This window comes from Lagenorhynchus albirostris, chromosome 20 (assembly GCF_949774975.1).
Source record: "Lagenorhynchus albirostris chromosome 20, mLagAlb1.1, whole genome shotgun sequence".
Lineage (NCBI taxonomy): Eukaryota > Metazoa > Chordata > Mammalia > Artiodactyla > Delphinidae > Lagenorhynchus > Lagenorhynchus albirostris.
This window is the reverse complement of record NC_083114.1, coordinates 52,361,227-52,380,401: the sequence shown is the minus strand read 5'-3', so window position 1 is coordinate 52,380,401 and position 19,175 is coordinate 52,361,227. Positions and strand designations below refer to the sequence as shown.

The 19,175-nt window shown below is 46.1% G+C and overlaps 1 protein-coding gene across 2 annotated transcripts in view; it reads right to left on the bottom strand.

The window, feature by feature from the left end:
- PRPSAP1 (phosphoribosyl pyrophosphate synthetase associated protein 1) overlaps window positions 1–19,175 on the bottom strand; it is a 30,843-nt gene extending 11,668 nt beyond the window's left edge. The window contains exons 1-4 of one of the 2 annotated variants that reach the window (XM_060134396.1): window positions 18,508–19,175; window positions 15,774–15,826; window positions 13,185–13,251; window positions 628–800 (exon numbers count right to left, since the gene is read on the bottom strand). In XM_060134396.1, coding sequence (XP_059990379.1) covers window positions 628–800; window positions 13,185–13,251; window positions 15,774–15,826; window positions 18,508–18,677 — 463 coding nt within the window. In that variant the 5' untranslated portion in view covers window positions 18,678–19,175. Of the gene's footprint in view, window positions 1–627; window positions 801–880; window positions 938–13,184; window positions 13,252–15,773; window positions 15,827–18,507 lie in introns of those variants that run through there. The other variant, XM_060134397.1, reaches the window with a different exon arrangement.

Here is a 19,175-nt window from a genome sequence, read left to right as displayed (position 1 = left end):
CATTTTTATAGAGAATGGAATTCAAATGTGTTTCTCAGGACTCAGATATATATTTGAGTTTTTAACTAAACATGCGGCAAATACAATCCCATTAACTGTAAAGGGCTATTACATTTGATTTGGAGGCCATAAAGTACGTCACCACTACACAAACACACAATGAAAATGATCTGCTATAAAGACCATCGGGGAGGGGGGAAAAAAGAGTATATAAGCTGAAGAAGTAGTAAAGGAAAAATCCAGTTTTACTATTATGTACATCAATAGAATTTAGCTAAGGTTTAAATAAATCTAGACCTGAAACTCAAAAGATCACATCCGAATGCCAAGATCGCCATCTGAAGTTTCGACGATGATAAGATGAAATGGAAAAGAAGGTGGAATGAGGAAAAAGTCCAAGATGAGAGAAGTAAGCCCTGAAGCAGACAAGGTCACTCTGAAGGAGGACAAAGAGAACAGAAAAAGAAATGACACCTAAGCTCACACAGCCCTAAGCAGAACTATACAAAAGGAAGCAACACTTAGAGAAAACAGGTCCCCAACCAGCTACCTGCGGTATGGACTAATCTGGCGCGGGGGACGGTCCCAAGCACCGGCGCGGGGCCCCGGGGCGCTGGCCACACTCACCGGCTTTCGCCAGCATGGACGCCAGGAGCTTGCATACGATGGAGCCCCTCTTCCGCATCTTGCTCTGCTTGCTGTAGGGGAAGTAGGGGATGACGCCGATGATATTCCTGGCACACGCGGTCTTCAGTGCATAAGCCATGATCAGTAACTCCATCACGGCTGTATTCACGTCTCTGAAACACATGAGGTTTGCACTTTGGGATTAATCTCATTTATTAACCCCTGGCAAAGATCTCAACCTCAGCAATCTGACCTGGGCTGCCAAGAATGACATGACGTGGATCCTCACGCTAGCTTACGACGGCACTTCCTGAAGACAGGAGAAAGCTCATGGACTCCTCTTTATAGCCGTCTGAGTCCCGGTTTGCATGTGAGGCTACTTAAGTTCACACAAGGTTATCCACTTTCACCTGTGCCTGGATCTTCTGTCAGTGACACGGTCACCGGAGTGGCAGGTGAAGCGGGCAGTGACTGCTGACGACCAGAGTGAACCCACAGCTGCTGGCATCATCCCCGGGATCTGAACTCGGGCCAGAGTGCTAGCACCTCGTCTTCCTGGGAACACCAAGGGAAACCCACCTGCCCTTGTATTTAGCTGCTGTAACCATAAAGAATTTGGTCTCTTTTTTTTCTTCTGGGAGTGGGGAGAAGGGTGAGGGGTGGGGAGATTTTGGAACTTAATTTCCAAATATCTCCCCCATCCCTTCTTTCCTTGAGATACACAGATTCCTAACAAAGATTACCCAGATAGACAAGAAAATATGAATCTGAAAGGTATTCAAAGGAAAGGCTATTTCCAAATTTTAACGAATGCTGACTGCTAACCCTTTGCCAAGGCGGATCAAGCAAAAAGTGGGGACTTCCCGGGTGGTGCAGTGGTTAAGAATCCACCTGCCTATGCAGGGGACACGGGTTCGAGCCCTGGTCCGCGAAGATCCCACATGCCGTGGAGCAACTAAGCCTGTGCACCACAACTACTGAGCCTGTGCTCTAGAGCCCGCAAGCCACAACTATGGAGCCTGAGTGCCACAACTACTGAAGCCCATGCGCCTAGATCCCATGCTCTGTAACAGAGAAGCCACTGCAATGAGAAGCCCATGCACTGCAATGAAGAGTAGCCCCCACTCACCGCAACTAGAGAAAGCCCGCGCGCAGCAATGAAGACCCAACACAGCCAAAAATAAAATAAATAAATTTACTGAAAAAAAAAAAAAAGCATAAGGTGGCCTCTGCCCTTAAAGTTAAGGGCCTTGAAATCCTTCCGGATGACCTTCCAAAGCTCTACCCTCTCTCTCTAGCCTCCTCATACTCCTCTTTGGATTATCCAAGTGTCTTCAAACAGCCTCTCTTTTGCGTCAGGAGTGTATCTCCCTTGCCTTCACCAGATAAAGAAGATCATTTCCCACGTCCTAGTTCCCACCCAAGTGAGGAGCAGGCTCTTCAGATTATACAGTTTCTGAATTATCTGATCTGCAGCAAAATGGAAAGCCTGCCATCAACATAGCAGAGACTTAATAAATGCTTGTTGAATAAGTGGTGGAATGAAATACTCATCACGAAATGCTTTTTAGCTTGAAGGACAGTCAGGCCATTTTCCCCCAGTCTCTTCCAGTTTATGTTTACACCTGTGCCCCTGGAGTGAGCGATGCAAAGGACATCCTTTCACTCTGACAATGTTTTCCACACCCACGTTCAACTGGTGGAACTTCCAACCTCTCCTTTGTAGTTTGGATTTTTCACAACTATTTCAAGATTCTGTCATAAGTTTCTATGTTTGTTTGTCCCACAGGGTAGGCAGAGTTGATTCTGGGCTCAACTTCAAGGTGCAGTTGTCAACCTAGACATGCCTTTTGCATTGCTGACAGGTGATGTTACTTTCCAGCTGCCATTTCCTTCCTCTGAAATAAAGTGGTACATTCTTCTCCCTCGTGCTCCCAAATTAATAATGTCCCAAGTCTGCCATCAAAAGGTCAGAGGACACACGACCTTTTGGTATAATCAGGAGAAAACACTTATCAAGGGCTTCCCTGGTGGTGCAGTGGTTAAGAATCCGCCTGCCATTGCAGGGGACACGGGTTCGAGCCCTGGTCCGGGAAGATCCCACATGCCGCGGAGCAACTAAGCCCACAACAGCCCCCGTGCGCCACAACTACTGAGCCTGTGCTCTAGAGCCCGCGAGCCACAGCTACTGAGTCCGTGAGCCTAGAGCCCGTGCTCTGCAACAAGAGAAGCCACTGCAACGAGAAGTCCGCGCACTGCAACGAAGAGCAGCCCCTGCTTCCTGTATCTAGAGAAAGTGCGCACGCAGCGACAAAAACCCAACACAGCCAAAAATAAAAATAAATAAAATAAATTTTAAAAAAAACCACTTATCAAACACCTCCAAGGTACTTAGGAATTCATAATATTTGGTCGATTTTCAGCACTTTTCAACAGTTTTCATCCTGGGTCATCAATTCAACAAATATTTATTGAGCACCTTGCACCAGGCACTGTGTTAGGTGTGTCAGGTGGGGAGATAACAGGGTAAGCAAGGCTGACCTCATTTTGGGGGAAGGCCAGAGACGCCCCCGGGATCACCCTTGTAATCATCTGTCCCAAGGAGCACAGCTAACTCACCTAAGAATGTTCCCCTTCCCAAACACTTATCCTTCGTTCCAGAGGGGAGAGCTTCCCTTCCCACAACGGATCATCGACATTGATGCCTTGTGGGCTCTGGTGGTTGAGCTGGAAGCCTGCACAGTACTCAGAGGACAGAATACAGGTAACTCAGGAGTCCGTATCTAAACAACAGGCATCACATACACCGTAGCGAAAGCCTCTTCCATATACAGACTGCCCGTCAACGTTAGAAATAAAACTAGAGCTTTCTTAACCTTCCACTTGTGTGATGCAATGCGTGGCATTATAAAAGCCCCACCGGACCTGGTGGTTTCTTACACCAGATCCCAATGCCAACAATAACTGTTGAAGTTAATTAAACAGATCCTGGAAGAGGATCTATCTGGGTCATGGGTTTCCAGCTGGCTTTGTGATAGCAATTAAGGACAACCACACAACACGAGGTTTGGAGAGCACACAAGGGAAGGCCAGATGGTAAGACATGAATGTAACAAGAGGAACAGTTTTGGAGGAGCCTTGATTTCAGAGTAACTTTCTTTCCGCTAATTACTAATTTCTCTCCTGAGGTTTTTATTTTTTACTTTTTCCTCTTCCTAATGCCCTGTGCCAAGGGAGTCAACATTCTCTAGGCTAAGGAAAGCCTCCCCGCCCCACCCCTTATTGGTCAGGACGGCAACAAAAGGGCCTTTGTCACAACGGCTTTACCCATTCACTGAGGGACACTGGACAAACTGGATAGCAAGCAGTTATTCTGTGGGCTAGCAGGGCGAAGAGAAATTGGCTGGCAGCCTCTGTTGTGTTTATCTGTTCCCTAAGACTGTTCCAAGTACATCCTGGCTAGTGCCTGCAGTCTTTGTTTCTAAGTAGGACAATCTTAACAGTTTACCAACTATTTTTCTCTGGCCTAAGACTATCACATCTTATATTAAACTCAGCCCTGACTGCTCTCTCATTTTCGATAGACAAAAACGAGAGTTAAAGAAACAGACATGGTCTATACGTATCAATTAAAATTGCAAAGACAGACCAACACCACAGATGCAAGTACTGAGAACAGGTCATTTACCCCGTCCCCACCTCCAACAACGAATCCCCTGCAGCAAATCAGCTGTAATGTTCTTTTAATGCCTCTTCTTATGTTACATCACCATACCAGAACAAAACATGTCCTTCAAAAAACACTTTGTGAGCTTCATATCTATTATACTTAGTTCCGATGCTCAGTACATTTCGAAACTCCTTGAGTACCACCCTGTGATATTGTGATTTCTAATAAGAAATATGTATTTGGTTCCCATTTCGGGCACCAAGCTCCCTTCTAAAACCTTTGGAATTTCCTAAGCCTCGAGAGGAATGAAGTTGTCTTTAGTTACGTTAAGGAGGTGACTTCCGGACTGCACCTAAAGGAGGGGACTGGTTGCCAGGGAGACAAACCGCGGGATTAGAGGGGTTGAACTTTCAGTCCCATCCCCGTGACCTCTGGAGGGTGAAACAATCGCCTAAGGCTAACGATATCATCAATCATACCTATGTAATGAAGCCTCAGTCAAAAGCCAAACGGAGGGGGTTCAGAGAGCTTCCAGGTTGGAGACCGTGTAGAGACTGGGGAGAGTGGCGTGAAAGCTCCGTGTCCCTTCCTGCATACCTTGCCCTACACATCGCTTGCATCCGGCCCTTCCTGAGATACATCCAGAAGGTGAATTCCAAAGAAATTCTGAACAACGGCAGCACCAGATAAAGGTCTATATTATATCTCAGGACATCGGCTCTAAAGGCGACCGAACTCATTTCAACGTCTAAGCTTTGTTCTGTTTGTCTAAGATCAGCCTTATTACTTTAGGTAACATCCTCTCCTTCTCAATAGAAAAATCTGTAAGATACATTCCTTCCCCTTGTGCACAGGGATGTTCCCTGCCATTCCAGTAAACAAAGGATGCTGCCTGCCATCCCAGTTCCACCAGGATCAAGCCACTTGCCACTGCAGTCGCCCACTGAAGGCAAGCGCCGAGGGGAATTCAGGATGGAGGAAAGTAAGCAGCACTGTGTGCTTGGGATACCTGCCCTAGATAGAAAGATGCATATCTAAGGAGTAATTTCAGTGACCCCAGATCCCTGCATCTTCCCAAGTACAGAAAAGCACTAAAATCATTAACTTGAGATGTCTGTTCTTTGTGAGCAGCAGTAATCTTGTGATGCTCCGCTACATGGTTTTTTTCCAGCAAAAACCTCATATACATCCTGGCTCCTCCCTTACCTCTTTGGAGCAGTTTCTCAGAGCCATCTGAGGGGCTGGCTCCGGGCTACAGTCCTCAGTAAGGTCCCCAAATAAAACTTAACCTGCAACTTTTAGGTTGTGTGTTTCACTTCAACTGACAATCTATACAACCATTTATAGCAGAGAGTACTAAAAAACTAAATTCCCCGCTAAATTAACTAAATTTAGTTGTCACTAAAATATTTTGTAGTCGGCAATAAAATAGTTTATTGTGACAAACCCAATAACCCTTTTTTTTTTTTCCAATAACCCTTTTTATGGGATACATACACACAGACTTCTCTTTGTCCTTTCTCCAAATTTTTCCTCTCCAATCCCCATCATCCTAAGAGATACGGGAACCACAAGGTGAGGATGTTTTTGCTTTGATACCACCAAACTGAACCACAGGTGAAACAGAAGGGAAGGGGGCAGGGCACAACTGTTAAAAGTATGACATAGCCTGAGGATATGACAGAAACTGATTAGAACAAAATGGGTCCAAGATGGCGGACAAGTCAACTTCCACTAGACGTTGAGCCTCAGTATACGCTCACTGTAACACATCAGCAAGCTAAATGACACACCCACAGGCGCCAGGACAGTTCCAAGACCCACCATAAGGATCAAAAAGTGGGTGGTGGCCCACTTCCTGGAAATCCCCGCCCCTTCTTGAAATAGCTGGAATACTCCTCCCACTCACTAGCCTATGAAATGATCCACCCCTATAAAAACCGACAACCCCACACCCTGGTGCCTTTCTCACCTTCTGAGATGGCCCATACTCTGTCTATGGAGTGTGTTTCTCTCTAAATAAATCCACTTCTTACTTATCACTTTGTCTCTCACTGAATTCTTTCTGTGATGAGACATCAAGAACCTGAACTTCGGGGGCTTCCCTGGTGGCGCAGTGGTTGAGAGCCTGCCTGCCAGTGCAGGGGACACGGGTTCGAGCCCTGGTCTGGGAAGATCCCACATGCTGCGGAGCAACTGGGCCCGTTGAGCCACAATTACTGAGCCTGCGCGTCTGAAGCCTGTGCTCCGCAACAAGAGAGGCCGCGATAATGAGAGGCCCGTGCACCGCGATGAAGAGTGGCCCCCACTTGCAGCAACTAGAGAAAGCCCTCGCACAGAAACGAAGACCCAACACAGCAATCAATCAATCGATATTTCTTTTAAAAAAAGAACCTGAACTTCATTAAGTCCTGAAACCAGGTGTGTGATCTCAGTTGGAAGGCCATGGGTTTGGGCCGGGTTCGAGTCCCGGCACGTGGGTTCAAGTCCCAATCTGAGGTTTCACAAGGAAGACAATTATGGTTTCTCAATAATCTCGAAACAAGTACACACAAGGGAACTGCACCTCGAAACAAGTACACACAAGGGAACTGCACCATCTTCAGGACAGGGTTCTGGTTTCCAAAAGCACCATGTATATCTGTGCTGCTCCTTCAAAAGGAAACCCTTCCATATGGTAAGTGTGTAAAATGGCTGTCAAGGTTATTCTAGAAGATTCACTTTCTCTGCTGCAGCTCCACGGACTGCTCCCTACCTCTTCCTTTGTTCAAATTTTCGAGTATCCTAAGCACAAGTGGGAAAAAAAAAAACTACAAACGTTTCCCAATTAGCCATTAACCAACTCATTTTTCCATGCTGATTTGTCCTTTCCCTGGAAAACACCTGCACAGTGTAAAGTTCCGTATGTATTACTGCCCCAGGATGACTCTAAAACTGCATGTACTAAATATTTCTACTGCATTCTTGGTTACCATGAGATATGGAAACCAAGAATTAGATAGAGCACAACTTCTTGTCACAAAGAAGTCTAACCACAAGCTGTCTCAAGATCCCAAGACAGGGCTGTTAATAGTGAGCGTTAAAAAAAAAAAAAAAATAGCGAGCGTTATTTTGCCGTGCCAATAGACTGTGAACTGATACTGTTTATGACGTGTTAAAGAGGCCTGAACTAAAAGTAGGGAGGGAGATGTATTGTAACAAAAAGGAAATTATGGATATAGCTGTCCCTCTACCCCACATGCATTAACAAGTGCACAAGGATACCCCAGTGTGGAAATCTGTGGTTAGAGGACATAAAAGGGGGTGATGATGACACCTGCTTCCGAGGGTGATGACTGGTGGAGGGGCTGATCCACCTGAAGCCCTTCAGCCTCACACACGTCACCAACTTCACACACCAGCCACGGCAAAATCTGCTATTACTATTATTATTATATCTCTCCCCTACTTCCTGAATTCATAATGAAAGTAAAGGAATTAGAATACTCGATAGCCTCAGAGATGTACTATAAAAACACTTGGTCCTTGACATATACACACTACTACGTATAGAACAGATAATTAATAACCTACTGAATAGCACAGGGACCTACTCAATACTCTATGATGACCTATATGGGAATAGAATCTAAAAAAAAGTGGATATATGTGTATGTAAAACTGACTCACTTTGCTATACAGCAAAAACTAACACAACATTGTAAATCAACTACCCTCCAATATAAAAAAAAATTTTTAATTCGGTCTTGCTAAGTCAATCCTATGATTAAGAAATTGATTGGAAAAGATTATACTTTCACAAAGGCATCAAAGCCTCGACCATCCCAGCTCATCATGAAAATGAAGACTGGTCAACGCCCTGGCTCTCCAACAGCTGTCTACACACAGCAGGAAGGCAGCTCATCAAGTCCTTGGTCACTAACGGCATCCAGGACTATCTGACACAATGGGGTCCCTGACGTGACAACGTCATAACCTCTTAGTTCCTCCCCCAACTCAGGGATGATCCCTGATTACACGGAACAGAATAAAGCTACCAAGAGCACAGCTGCTCACGTGCTAGCACACAACTGACCACGACCAACTTAACTCTTGTCCTAGAGATGAGTTCAAAGTCAGAGCTCAAATTCCAGGCTGAGGTGCAGACCTGTGAATTAAGGCGAAGATTCCTTAAAGATAAACAATTCCTGACAGGACACACATTCTTTTGCTGCCATAAATTCAGTTAGGGTAGAGTAAAGAGACTTCACTGACCACCACTGCCTCTGGACTCAGACCCCCGTATTTCCTGGAGGATGAGTGACAAAGGTGGCCCGTCTATGGCTACAAAGGTGGAGGTTCTGTTCTCTCTCCCTCAGTAAACTAGTAAAAGGCTCTCAGTAGTCTAAGGAGGCCAAGGCAAGGATCTAGGGTCACCTGCAGCTCTGTCCTATACCCTAAGGAACTTAAGAATTCAGAGGTAAAAAAAAAAAAAGTGGTGACAATGCAACCTTACTATTCACCACCAACAAAAACCAGGATAAGCACAGAAGGCCAGGGAGCAAGCCAGGGGGAGTGTCAAAGCTCTCTGATTACACATGTTCTAGGGCTACGCAAGCCCCGCAGGCTTTCCCCTCATTCCTAAGGTGCAGTGTCAAACAAGAGCATGGGGCGAAAAGATTCCCGTCACCAGGAGACAAACAGTACAAAACCAAAATTGCTGGAGGAAACATAAATTAGTGGATCCTCCATGGAGGGCAATATGCAATTATCTATCGACACCACATAGATTTCAAGTGTCTATCAATGCAGCCACATCTATCAATACGACAAAATGCATGGATCCTCACACCCAGCAATCGCGTTTCTTGGAATCATCGTACAGACACACCCCGAACACGGGCAATGTGACGCACATACAGGATGTTCTGCAGTTGGCAAGCACAAGACTAGAGACGCAGCATGTGCGACAGGCTGAACACGCTTCGGTGTGTCCACAGAACACGGTATGACGCCACAGAAGACAAGATGGGAACACAGCTCCACTGAATCCCACCATAACGAAATACGGCAAACCTAAACTGAGGGCCATTCGACAAAAGAAACTGGCCGAAGTGTCGTCTTCAAAAGTGACGAAGTTTTGAAAGCCAAGGAAAGACCGAGGGATGGTTCCAGACTGTCCAGAAGACACGACACAGCCAACTAAGTGCTACCTGAGCCTCGACTGGCTCCTTGTGCCCGGAAGAGGCCTGGGGGACAGCAGACGACACGGGGATGGGGTCTGAGGCTTAGGTGGTGACAACACAGAGGTCTCAGTATCCTGATTCTGACGGTGGCATTGTGGTTGTATAAGAGGAAGCCCTTGTTTGTAGGAACTACACGCTGAAGTGTTTGGGGTGGGGAGGCACCAGGCTGGCAACGCTGTCTAAAGTGGCCGCACAGCACAGGCTCATTTTCTGGAAGTTTGTGATTGTTTCAAAATTAGAATCTTTTAAAGATAAGGTAACTCTTTCTGTATTGATACAGTACAATGCTTTATTTTTAAAAGTTCAGCAAAGTGTATTAGTTCTTTTTTTTTTTTTTTACTGCATGTTAAATGTATTGACTGATCTAAAAGAAAATATTTACAAGTGGATGAAGCATTTCAGGATTAAGTACATCTAGGCAAAGAAGACCTCAATGTAGGAAAAATTTTTGACTCAGTGAAATATTTAAAAATAATTATATTTTTTCAGTGATTATGATGTAGTCAAATCTACAAATTTCATATTTAAAAAATGTTAACATAATTGATGTGGCTACAAGTATGGTTATTTTCTAACTGTCTTTTTCTTCTGGGAAGAGGAATCATTTCTGAGTAAACTTTAGGTAGATATTAGAATCATTGCTAACTTATCAATTTAGAGTATCTTACATGCTTTCTTTTATTTTTTTTTGAATTTTTGAATTTTATTTTTTTTATACAGTACGTTCTTATTAGGTATCCATTTTATACATATTAGTGTATACGTGTCAATCCCAATCTCCCAAGTCATCCCACCCACACCCCTGCCCGCCACTTTCCCCCCTTGGTGTCCATACGTTTGGTCTCTACGTCTGTGTCTCAGTTTCTGCCCTGCAAACCGGTTCATCTGTACCATTTTTCTAGGTTCCTTTTTTTTTTTTTTTTTTTGGCAGCACCACTAGGCCTGTGGGATCTCAGTTCCCTGACCGGGGACAGAACCCTGCAGTGGAGGCACGGAGTCCTAATCACTGGGCCGCCAGGGAATTCCCTATTAGACTCCTTCTATGTAAAAATTAAGAAAAACATATAAGCAACTGCTTGGGCACACAGAGTCTCTGAAAAGAAAGCTTAAGAACCTGATAACACTTGCCGTATCCGGGGAGGGAAGCAGGGTGGCTGATGGCAGAGGCAGGACTCATCATACACCCTTTTGAAACCTGAACCATGCAGATAAATTAAAATTACTTTTATTTTGGTTTTGAGGATCACCTGAATTATGGAACCTAAATTCGTATGCACATTATCAAATAAAGAGGAACAAACAGGTATTTAGTTATCTCAGAGGGCTGGGGAATTTTTATTTTCCGATACACATTTCTATACTGCCTGTGTTTGCAGAGATGAACATTATTCTTCATGATCAGAAAAAAGTATTAAAATACTTAGTATCTACCAGTTACCAGTGTACAGGGAACTCTGTTATATCTGAGTTCAGATTACTCACTCGGTGACCCCGTGGTCCTCAGTTTCCTTCAGACCCAGTTTCCTCAATCCCTTCACGGGGGGCTGTAAGGAAAAACAGTTTTGCCCTTCTCTGTACGACACTGAATACTTCTGGTCACCAAATGTGTGGGGATTTTCCCACACGTAATTCTCGGAATCTCAGGACACCAGCTGGGCATCCTACAATTCAACTCAATGCTGACACTCTCTGCCTGGACAAAGCATCAGATCCCACAGGTTAAGGGCCCAGTAAGACTGCCCCCTTCCTCACTTCAGACATGGGCAAGCCCAGGCTGTCACCTGTGCTTCTGACCAACCCGCTATAAATCAGAGGTTCCCATGACCCACTCCTCAGCTCCGATTAATTTGCTAGAGCAAAGTAAAAAAAAAAAAAAAGAAAGAAAAAGGCAAAAAAACCCTCAGGGACTTCCCTGGCAGTCCAGTGGTTAAGACTCCGTGCTTCCACCGCAGAGGGCACAGGTTCTATCCCCAGTTGGGGAACTAAGACCCCGCATACCTCGTGGCATAGCCAATAAATAAAACTCAGAAAAACATTTTCTCACTAGATTACCAGGTTACTATCAAGGATATAACTCAGGAACAGCCAGATGGGGGAGGTGCACAGGGCGAGGTATAGGGCAAGGGGTGCAGAGCTTCCACGCCCTTTCTGGGTGTACCACCCCCTAGCACCTCCACGTCTTCACCAACCCAGAAGCTCTCCGAACCCAGTCCTTTCTGTTTTTTATGGAGGCTTCATTATACAGGCACAACTGATCAAATCATTGGCCACTGGCGACTGATTCAACTTCCAGCCCCTCTCCCCTCCCCAGAGGTCAGGGGGGCTGGGCTGAAAGTACCAACCCTCTAATCACAAGGTTGGTTACCCTGGCAACCAGCCCCCATCCTGTGTTTACCCAGGAGCTTTCCAAAAATCACCTCACTCACATAACTCAGGTGTAACTGAAAGGGGCTTGTTCTGAATAAGGAAAGGTACCTTTACTGCTCTTATCACTTAGGATATTCCAAGGGTTTTAGGAGCTCTGTGCCAGGAAAGGAAGACCAGATACATATTTCTTATCATAAATCACAGTATCACAGAGGCCAACAAGAGCTGCCATGTAGGACTGACACATAAGGATTAAAAATGATACCTGTAAAGCGTCCGCACCCTGCTGGCAGCCAGTGCCGTGTTTATTACTAACACGTCTCAGGAATCTAAACCCATCAAGACGTGAAGGTCTAGATTTTTCAAAGACACTCACGATCTATCGACCCCATTCCCAGTGAGGAGCTGAGAGGAGATAACCCCACAGGGAAGTTCATGCTCAGGTATGCCAGGATTCCCCCAGGGCCAGTCCTCCCACACTGAGGGAAGGAATGGTAGATGGTATCTGATAGACGGGCTAGAGATGGGTCATTGTGCAAAATAAAACCCACCATTTAACAACAACAAAGGCTTTCCAGGAGAGCTGAGCAGACAGACACTGGCCTAGGTTCCGGCAAAAATGGAGGTAGAATATTTTTGTCCTTGAGGAGTTTAAAGCTTGGAGAAGATGATCAAGTAAACAATAACAAGGGCTTCCCTGGTGGCACAGTGGTTGAGAATCCGCCTGCCAATGCAGGGGACACGGGTTCGAACCCTGGTCCAGGAAGATCCCACATGCCGCGGAGCAACTAAGCCCGTGCGCCACAACTACTGAGCCTGCGCTCTAGAGCTCATGAGCCACAACTACTGAGCCCACATGTCACAACTACTGAAGCCCACGCACCTAGAGCCCGTGCTCCACAAGAGAAGCCACCACAATGAGAAGCCCGCGCACCGCAACAAAGAGTAGCCCCTGCTCGCCACAACTACAGAAAGCCCGCGCGCAGCAACGGAAGGCCCAACACAGCCAATAAATAAATAAATAAAGTAAACAATAACAGTTAAGTATAGTGTGACAAGCATGGCAGGAATTCCAAAGACTATATATATACATATATGTATAGAGACACACACACACACACAGACCCACACACATATATGTGTACACATATATATAGTATTTTGGAAAGCATTTAATGTGCAAACACATTTATAATTTAAAGAAAATGGAACTGTTGTTCATATGAAAAGATAATAAGTTACATCACTAAGATTTTGAGAGGAAGAGAGATAAATAAAGCAGTGCTGACTCTTACCTGGGTATTGTCTGTATAATGAAAATATCTTGGCCACGAACAGATTCTTTTATTTCAACTCTTGTTTCTGAAAAATAAAAATGTTCTGCAGTTTGAAGAAAAGCTCCTCGTGGTGCAATAATTAGGCAGCAATTGGAGGGAGTAAAGGTGAGTCTAAACCAATGCTTTGCTTAGCGCACCAAAATAAATTCTTAAGAGATCTCGGAATGGCACGTACTTACGTAAAAAACAGTCAAGCTAAGGGGAGAATAAGCCAAAAATAGGCTAGAAGGCAAAAGCCACAAACAAGTATACGTAAAATCTCAGGGTCCAGAAAAGAACATCCGTCACTAAATGAACACAAGATGCTTAGGGAAAAGTATGCAGTGCATAAAGAGGCCAAAAGTTAATATCCTTATTATTCTTTCAACAAAGGCCGATGCCTCCTCTGTTCCAGGCCCTGAGCTGGGGTCCCAAAGTGGGGGACCTGGACCAAGGGGACAAAGACTGACTCAGGAGAGACAGTGCAATGCCAAAGGCTGGCAAACCCTCCAGGCCAATGTGCAGGAGAAAGACCAGCCAGGATAAAAGAGAAAGAGGGCTGGGAACGATGGCCTCGCTGCAGACTGGAACATACGGTGAGGAAAGGAGTACGGAACGTGCAAAGATGTGGGGCTGCCACTGTGCGCTCGGAAACACAGCGAGAGAGGAGAAAGAGACAGAGAGGAGGTCAGGGAGCTGACCAGGACCACACCACGCAGGAGTCTGGATTTTATTCCAAGGGGTGACAGCAAAGCCACGGGAGGACTCGTGTGATCACTGGCTACTGTGTGAGGACAACGGTGGCAAAGCAAGAAGGGCTGCTTGGGGGAAGCCACTCCAGTTGCTTCTGAAGCAGTCCAGGCAAGCAACAGACGGCGGGCTGGACCAGAGCAGCTGCAGTGGAGGTAGTGAGAGGCAGGCAGGCTTCAGATGGATTCTTGAATCAGAGCGCACATGACGTGCTGACGGACGTGGTGAAGGACGAAGCAGGTGAGATGGGCAGAACTCGGAACCCAAAGGGCCCCACGTGATTGCTAAGGAGACTGGACCATGGCCTATACAATTTTAAACGGTAGTAAGTAAAAAATGTGTGCATTTTGGAAATATCCTGATGGAAGTGAGTAGAACAGACTAGAGAGGCTGAAAATGGAGGTAAGACGACCCGTTAAGAAGCTACTTTGACAGCATGAGAGAGAGCTAGGAGGCCTGGAACAGGGATGGGAGGATGGAGAAAAAGGTCTTCCCTAAACCACCCTCTTTTCCTCCAGCGCTTCATTTATGAGAAACCCAAATGCCATCACAATGAAGGAAATTCATTACTGTTAAATAGGCTATCTCACCTATCTGCACTCATCTTCAGGTGTTTAAATACCAGCATCTCCTGACTTGTCCTGGCAGGGAAATTTCTCAAGTCACCAAGTTAAAGGTTGTGAGTGCGGAAGCTGGATGAAGGGCTGCTGGGGGTTAATTATAACACACGTGTAACTTATACACACCCCGGGAACATGTGCTTTCCATTACTACCCATTAAACTATCTTGCCCTCTTCCAATACTTGGCTGTATCATATTAGCTCCCCAAACATCAATTTTGTCTGAACTATCTCCTGTTAAGCTAGTGATACCATAGACAGTTATACCCTGGAAAGAGAAAAGCAAGTACAAAAACATGAATCCAAGGCCTTCAACTTTGCAAAAATAATTCCAAATTGTTTTTATACGAACTTGTCTTCGCAATGAGTGATGACATTATACGCTGGAACCCTGGAACCCACCGGGGTGGGGGGTGAGGGGGGGTTATGGTGCTGCTGCATTCCTGGGACACTGGCTAGAAACAAGTGCCTTTAAGCAATATCATTTAATGTTCCAGCTCTCCCCAGAAACCCAGGCGGCGGCAAAAACGGGTGACCAACCCAGGGTGAGGGTCAACAAGACTTGAGAGAAAAAAATGAAAGATAAAACTAACTCAAGGAAGTTTTTTAAATAAGTCATTACTATCTAGTACTGATTGCACTTAATGCCATTTGATGGCCTAATGAAACAGATAAATGTAAAATACATTATCAAATACAGCACGATATGGAAGAAAAAACTTACTCTCTACATCGCTCCTTTTTCTCATTCTAAAATGACAGGATATTTGCATTATCTTGGAACAGGAGGAAAGGAGACTTTTAAGGAAGAGCAAAGAAGTCAAGATTTAGAGGGACGAACGGCATGCCCTCTGTCCCAACTGTTAAAACAGAAACGTGGGGCTTCCCTGGTGGCTCAGTGGTTGAGGGTCCGCCTGCCGATGCAGGGGATGCGGGTTCGTGTCCCGGTCTGGGAAGATCCCACATGCCGTGGAGCGGCTGGGCCCGTGAGCCATGGCCGCTGAGCCTGCGCATCCGGAGCCTGCGCCCCACAGCGGGAGAGGCCACAGCAGTGAGAGGCCCGCGTACCGGAAAAAAAAAAAAAGAAAAAATGCATTTCTGTGTTACACATGATTAACATTCGCCTTTTAAAAACATGCCAGCCGATTAAACAGAGTTTAGAGAACAAAGGATGTTTAACAAATAAGTTTAACTTACCTCCATTGGTCTCTTGATAAACCACAGACTTCCCCAATTCAGCACCAAGACGCCTAAAGGAGGGGGAGGGGGAGGCAATTAAGAACGCTCTTTTTAAAAAACTCCAGTTCACAGGCATGTGTTTAACAAAAAGACTACAATAACTACACCAGCATTCTTTTACAAAAAAAAAAAAAAAAAAATTTAGAAAATTTAATTCATTAAGAACTAAAACCTGCTGTCATTCCACAAGCAGCTTCCAGTGCTCACCAATCTGTAACACACTGCTTTACTGGGAACACACTGCTTTACTCCACAATCAAAGTTGAGTGTCTAGTTCCATTGTTTTTTTGAATAACAATTGTCTTGGAACATCAATACCCAACAAATACGTGGTTACTAGCAATAATTCCAAAACACACAAGCCCAAGGTAAATGCCTCAATTGTCAGAAGCGTTGCAGACTTCAGTGCCATTAACCAAATGCGAGTGCATTTGCACCAAGTGTGAATCGTGTCTGGATCCTGATTAGAACAAACCACGTGTAAAAGCCCATTTTGGGGACAACCTAGGAAATATGAACAAGGACTAGATACTAGATATTAAGGAATTAATGGTAGGTTTTTGTTTTCAGTTCTTATCAGTTAGCATTACCATTTTTATGAGTGAAATGATATAAGGGTGGAATCTGTTTAAAAACACTCCAACCAAGTGTACAACAGAATATTATTCAGCCTTAAAAAGGAATGAAATTCTGGTACACGCTACAATACGGATGAACCTTGAAAAAATGATTCTAAGTCAAATGAGTCAGACACAAAAATACAAATACTGCATGATTCCATTTATAGGAAGTACCTAGAACAGGCACATTCACAGTCACACAAAGCAAGAACAGAGGTCACCAGGGTCTGGGAGTAGAGGGGGAATGGAGAGTTAGTGCTTAAAGGGTACGGAGTTTCTGTCTGAAACGATTAAAAGATCTGGTAATGAACAGTGGTGATAATCACACAACACTGTGAATGTACTTAATGTCAGTGAATTGCACACTTAAAAGTGGCTAAAACTTAAAACTTTTCTGGAACAAACTTTTCAAGAACCAAATATAAAAACAAAAAAGCAAAACCGGGGCTTCCCTGGTGGCGCAGTGGTTGGGAGTCCGCCTGCCAATGCAGGGGACACGGGTTCGAGCCCCGGTCCGGGAGGATCCCACGTGTCGCAGAGCGGCTGGGCCCCTAAGCCTGCGCCTGTGCTCCGCGGCGGGAGAGGCCACAACAGTGAAAGGCCCGCATACCGCAAAAAAAAGGAGAAAAAAAAAAAAGCAAAACCATTGACTATTTAAATCTGCCCTCCTCCCTCTGCTTTCTCTTACCAAGGTCACTGTGGTAAATATGACCCAAGATAAACAAACACAAGCTTTATATTTAAAATCAGTATTTTAGTTGGCCTCAAAAAGAAAGACAAATAATCAGAGGTTAGAAATAGAAACTAGGTAGTAGATTGCAAAAGGACTGTTTGGTTTTTTTTTTTTTACGCTCTTCTAATTTCATTCAAAACTCTAACTGAAGAGAACATAGGCATTACTGAGAAAATATGACAAAAGTTTCCCCTTTCTTCTACAATTTCACCTAGAATTTTAAAATATCTTCATGCCATTAATTATCAACTCTGAAAAACCCACAGAACTCTAATGTAAGTTGTTTAAAATGTGAAAATGACTTTAAAAGTTAAAAGACAAGCTTATTTATTTTATAACAAGTTTATTTGCAAAGGGCTCAAAAGGCTCTTCCTTTACACTAGGGTTCTGGGATTCTTCACAAGAGCCAACTAGAAAAGAGGCCATTTAGTAAACATGTATTATTCAGAGGGCCACTATGAGCCTCTGCTCTGCTAGATGCTTGAACCACATTATTTTGTTCGTGCTCACAATGTTCTGGGTCCAACAGACGGAATTATCCCTATTTTACTAATGAAGTTCAGGAAAATCAAGTCTCTTGCCCAGGGCAAGGCTGACAAGGCCTTCAGACCCCAAAGGCCACTTGAGGCCAGAGGCTTCCTTAGGTGAAAAAGACAAAAAAAGGCAAAGACTTAGCCTGATCGAATCTAACTGACATACAAAATACGGTTAGACCATGGTTTCTATCACCAACTCCGACAAATCTGCTCCCCTAGGGTTGCCCTGTTCTCCCTGCCCTCCCCTACACCTCTACTTCTGTCGGTGCACCTTGCGTCTTCCACCGGCAAGGCCCTCCGGCCGCCCCCACCTACTGCACCCGCCCCGTCCGTCCCCAGTGTTGTAACTACGTGCGGGCCTCCGTCTCCTCGGGGAGACTTGGGAATGGCAACGACCAGCTTCAGAGGTCAACCCCAACCGTGGGAAAGGGAGCCAAACCCAGAGCCCCTCTCTCCAAGGCGCGCTAATCCAGCGATTACAGAATCCTCACCACCGCCTGGGAGGTGGGAGTGGGGAGCCGAAAGCAGGGCGAGCGGTCCAAGGACCCGGAGGTGGGGAGAAGCCAGCAAGAGTCAGACGAACGCTTTTCAGCTGCAGAACTGGGGGTGGGGGGGTGATCCTCTGTCACCTCCAAGGGTTTGTCCAGACCTGAAACGGCAGGATTCTGCGACTCCCTCCCCCAGGGGCAGGACGATGGGGTCAAATTACCCCTCGCCCGGATCGGGGGACGTGGAGGCGAAGAGGAACAAGGACCGTCTCCCGGGAGGGGCCCCTCGGGACATCCCCGGCTCCCGCCCCTTACTCGGTGATGCGCTTGGCCAGCTCGGTGCAGGCAGCCGTGGAGTTGGCCGAGAAGACTCGGTAGCCGGTGCGGGCGGCGTTCATGGCCGGGCGGGCGGCGGGGCAGGCTCGCGGGGCGCGGAAAGCGGAGGACACGGAGAGTGGGGGCAGCAGCAGCAGCTTCTTGGGCATCGTCCGGCCCGGGGGCGCAGTTACAGCCGGCCCGCGGCGGGGCTGCACGGGGGAGCGGTAGGCCCGCGTAGGGAAGGACCCGAGAAACCCGGCACAGGAGGGAAGAGGTCAGAGACCCCCACCCTCCTCGTACAAAAGGCTACTAAGGGCTCTGGAGCAACCAGAGCTCGCTGCGACCTGCGCCGCAGCCACCTCAAAGCCAGAGACGACGGCACCGCCCCCTCCGGGAATCGAAAAGGCGCGGCTAGAGCACCCGCACAGTCACCATCTCAGATGAGGGCAGGGCGGTGGGCAACTCTCTACAAGCTTGTTTTCCGAGGGAAGCAGCACGGATTCACTCCGCCGCCTGATCTTGTCGCTCCACGGGAGTTCTTTTGCTCTCATCTTCTTGGGCGGTGCAGCCTGACTTGGTAGTGGTGCCAGCCTTTCCAACTTTTCCGCCAGGATCCAAAATGTCAGCCTCCGAGGTGGCTGACGATCTAGCTCTGCGCCTCCATG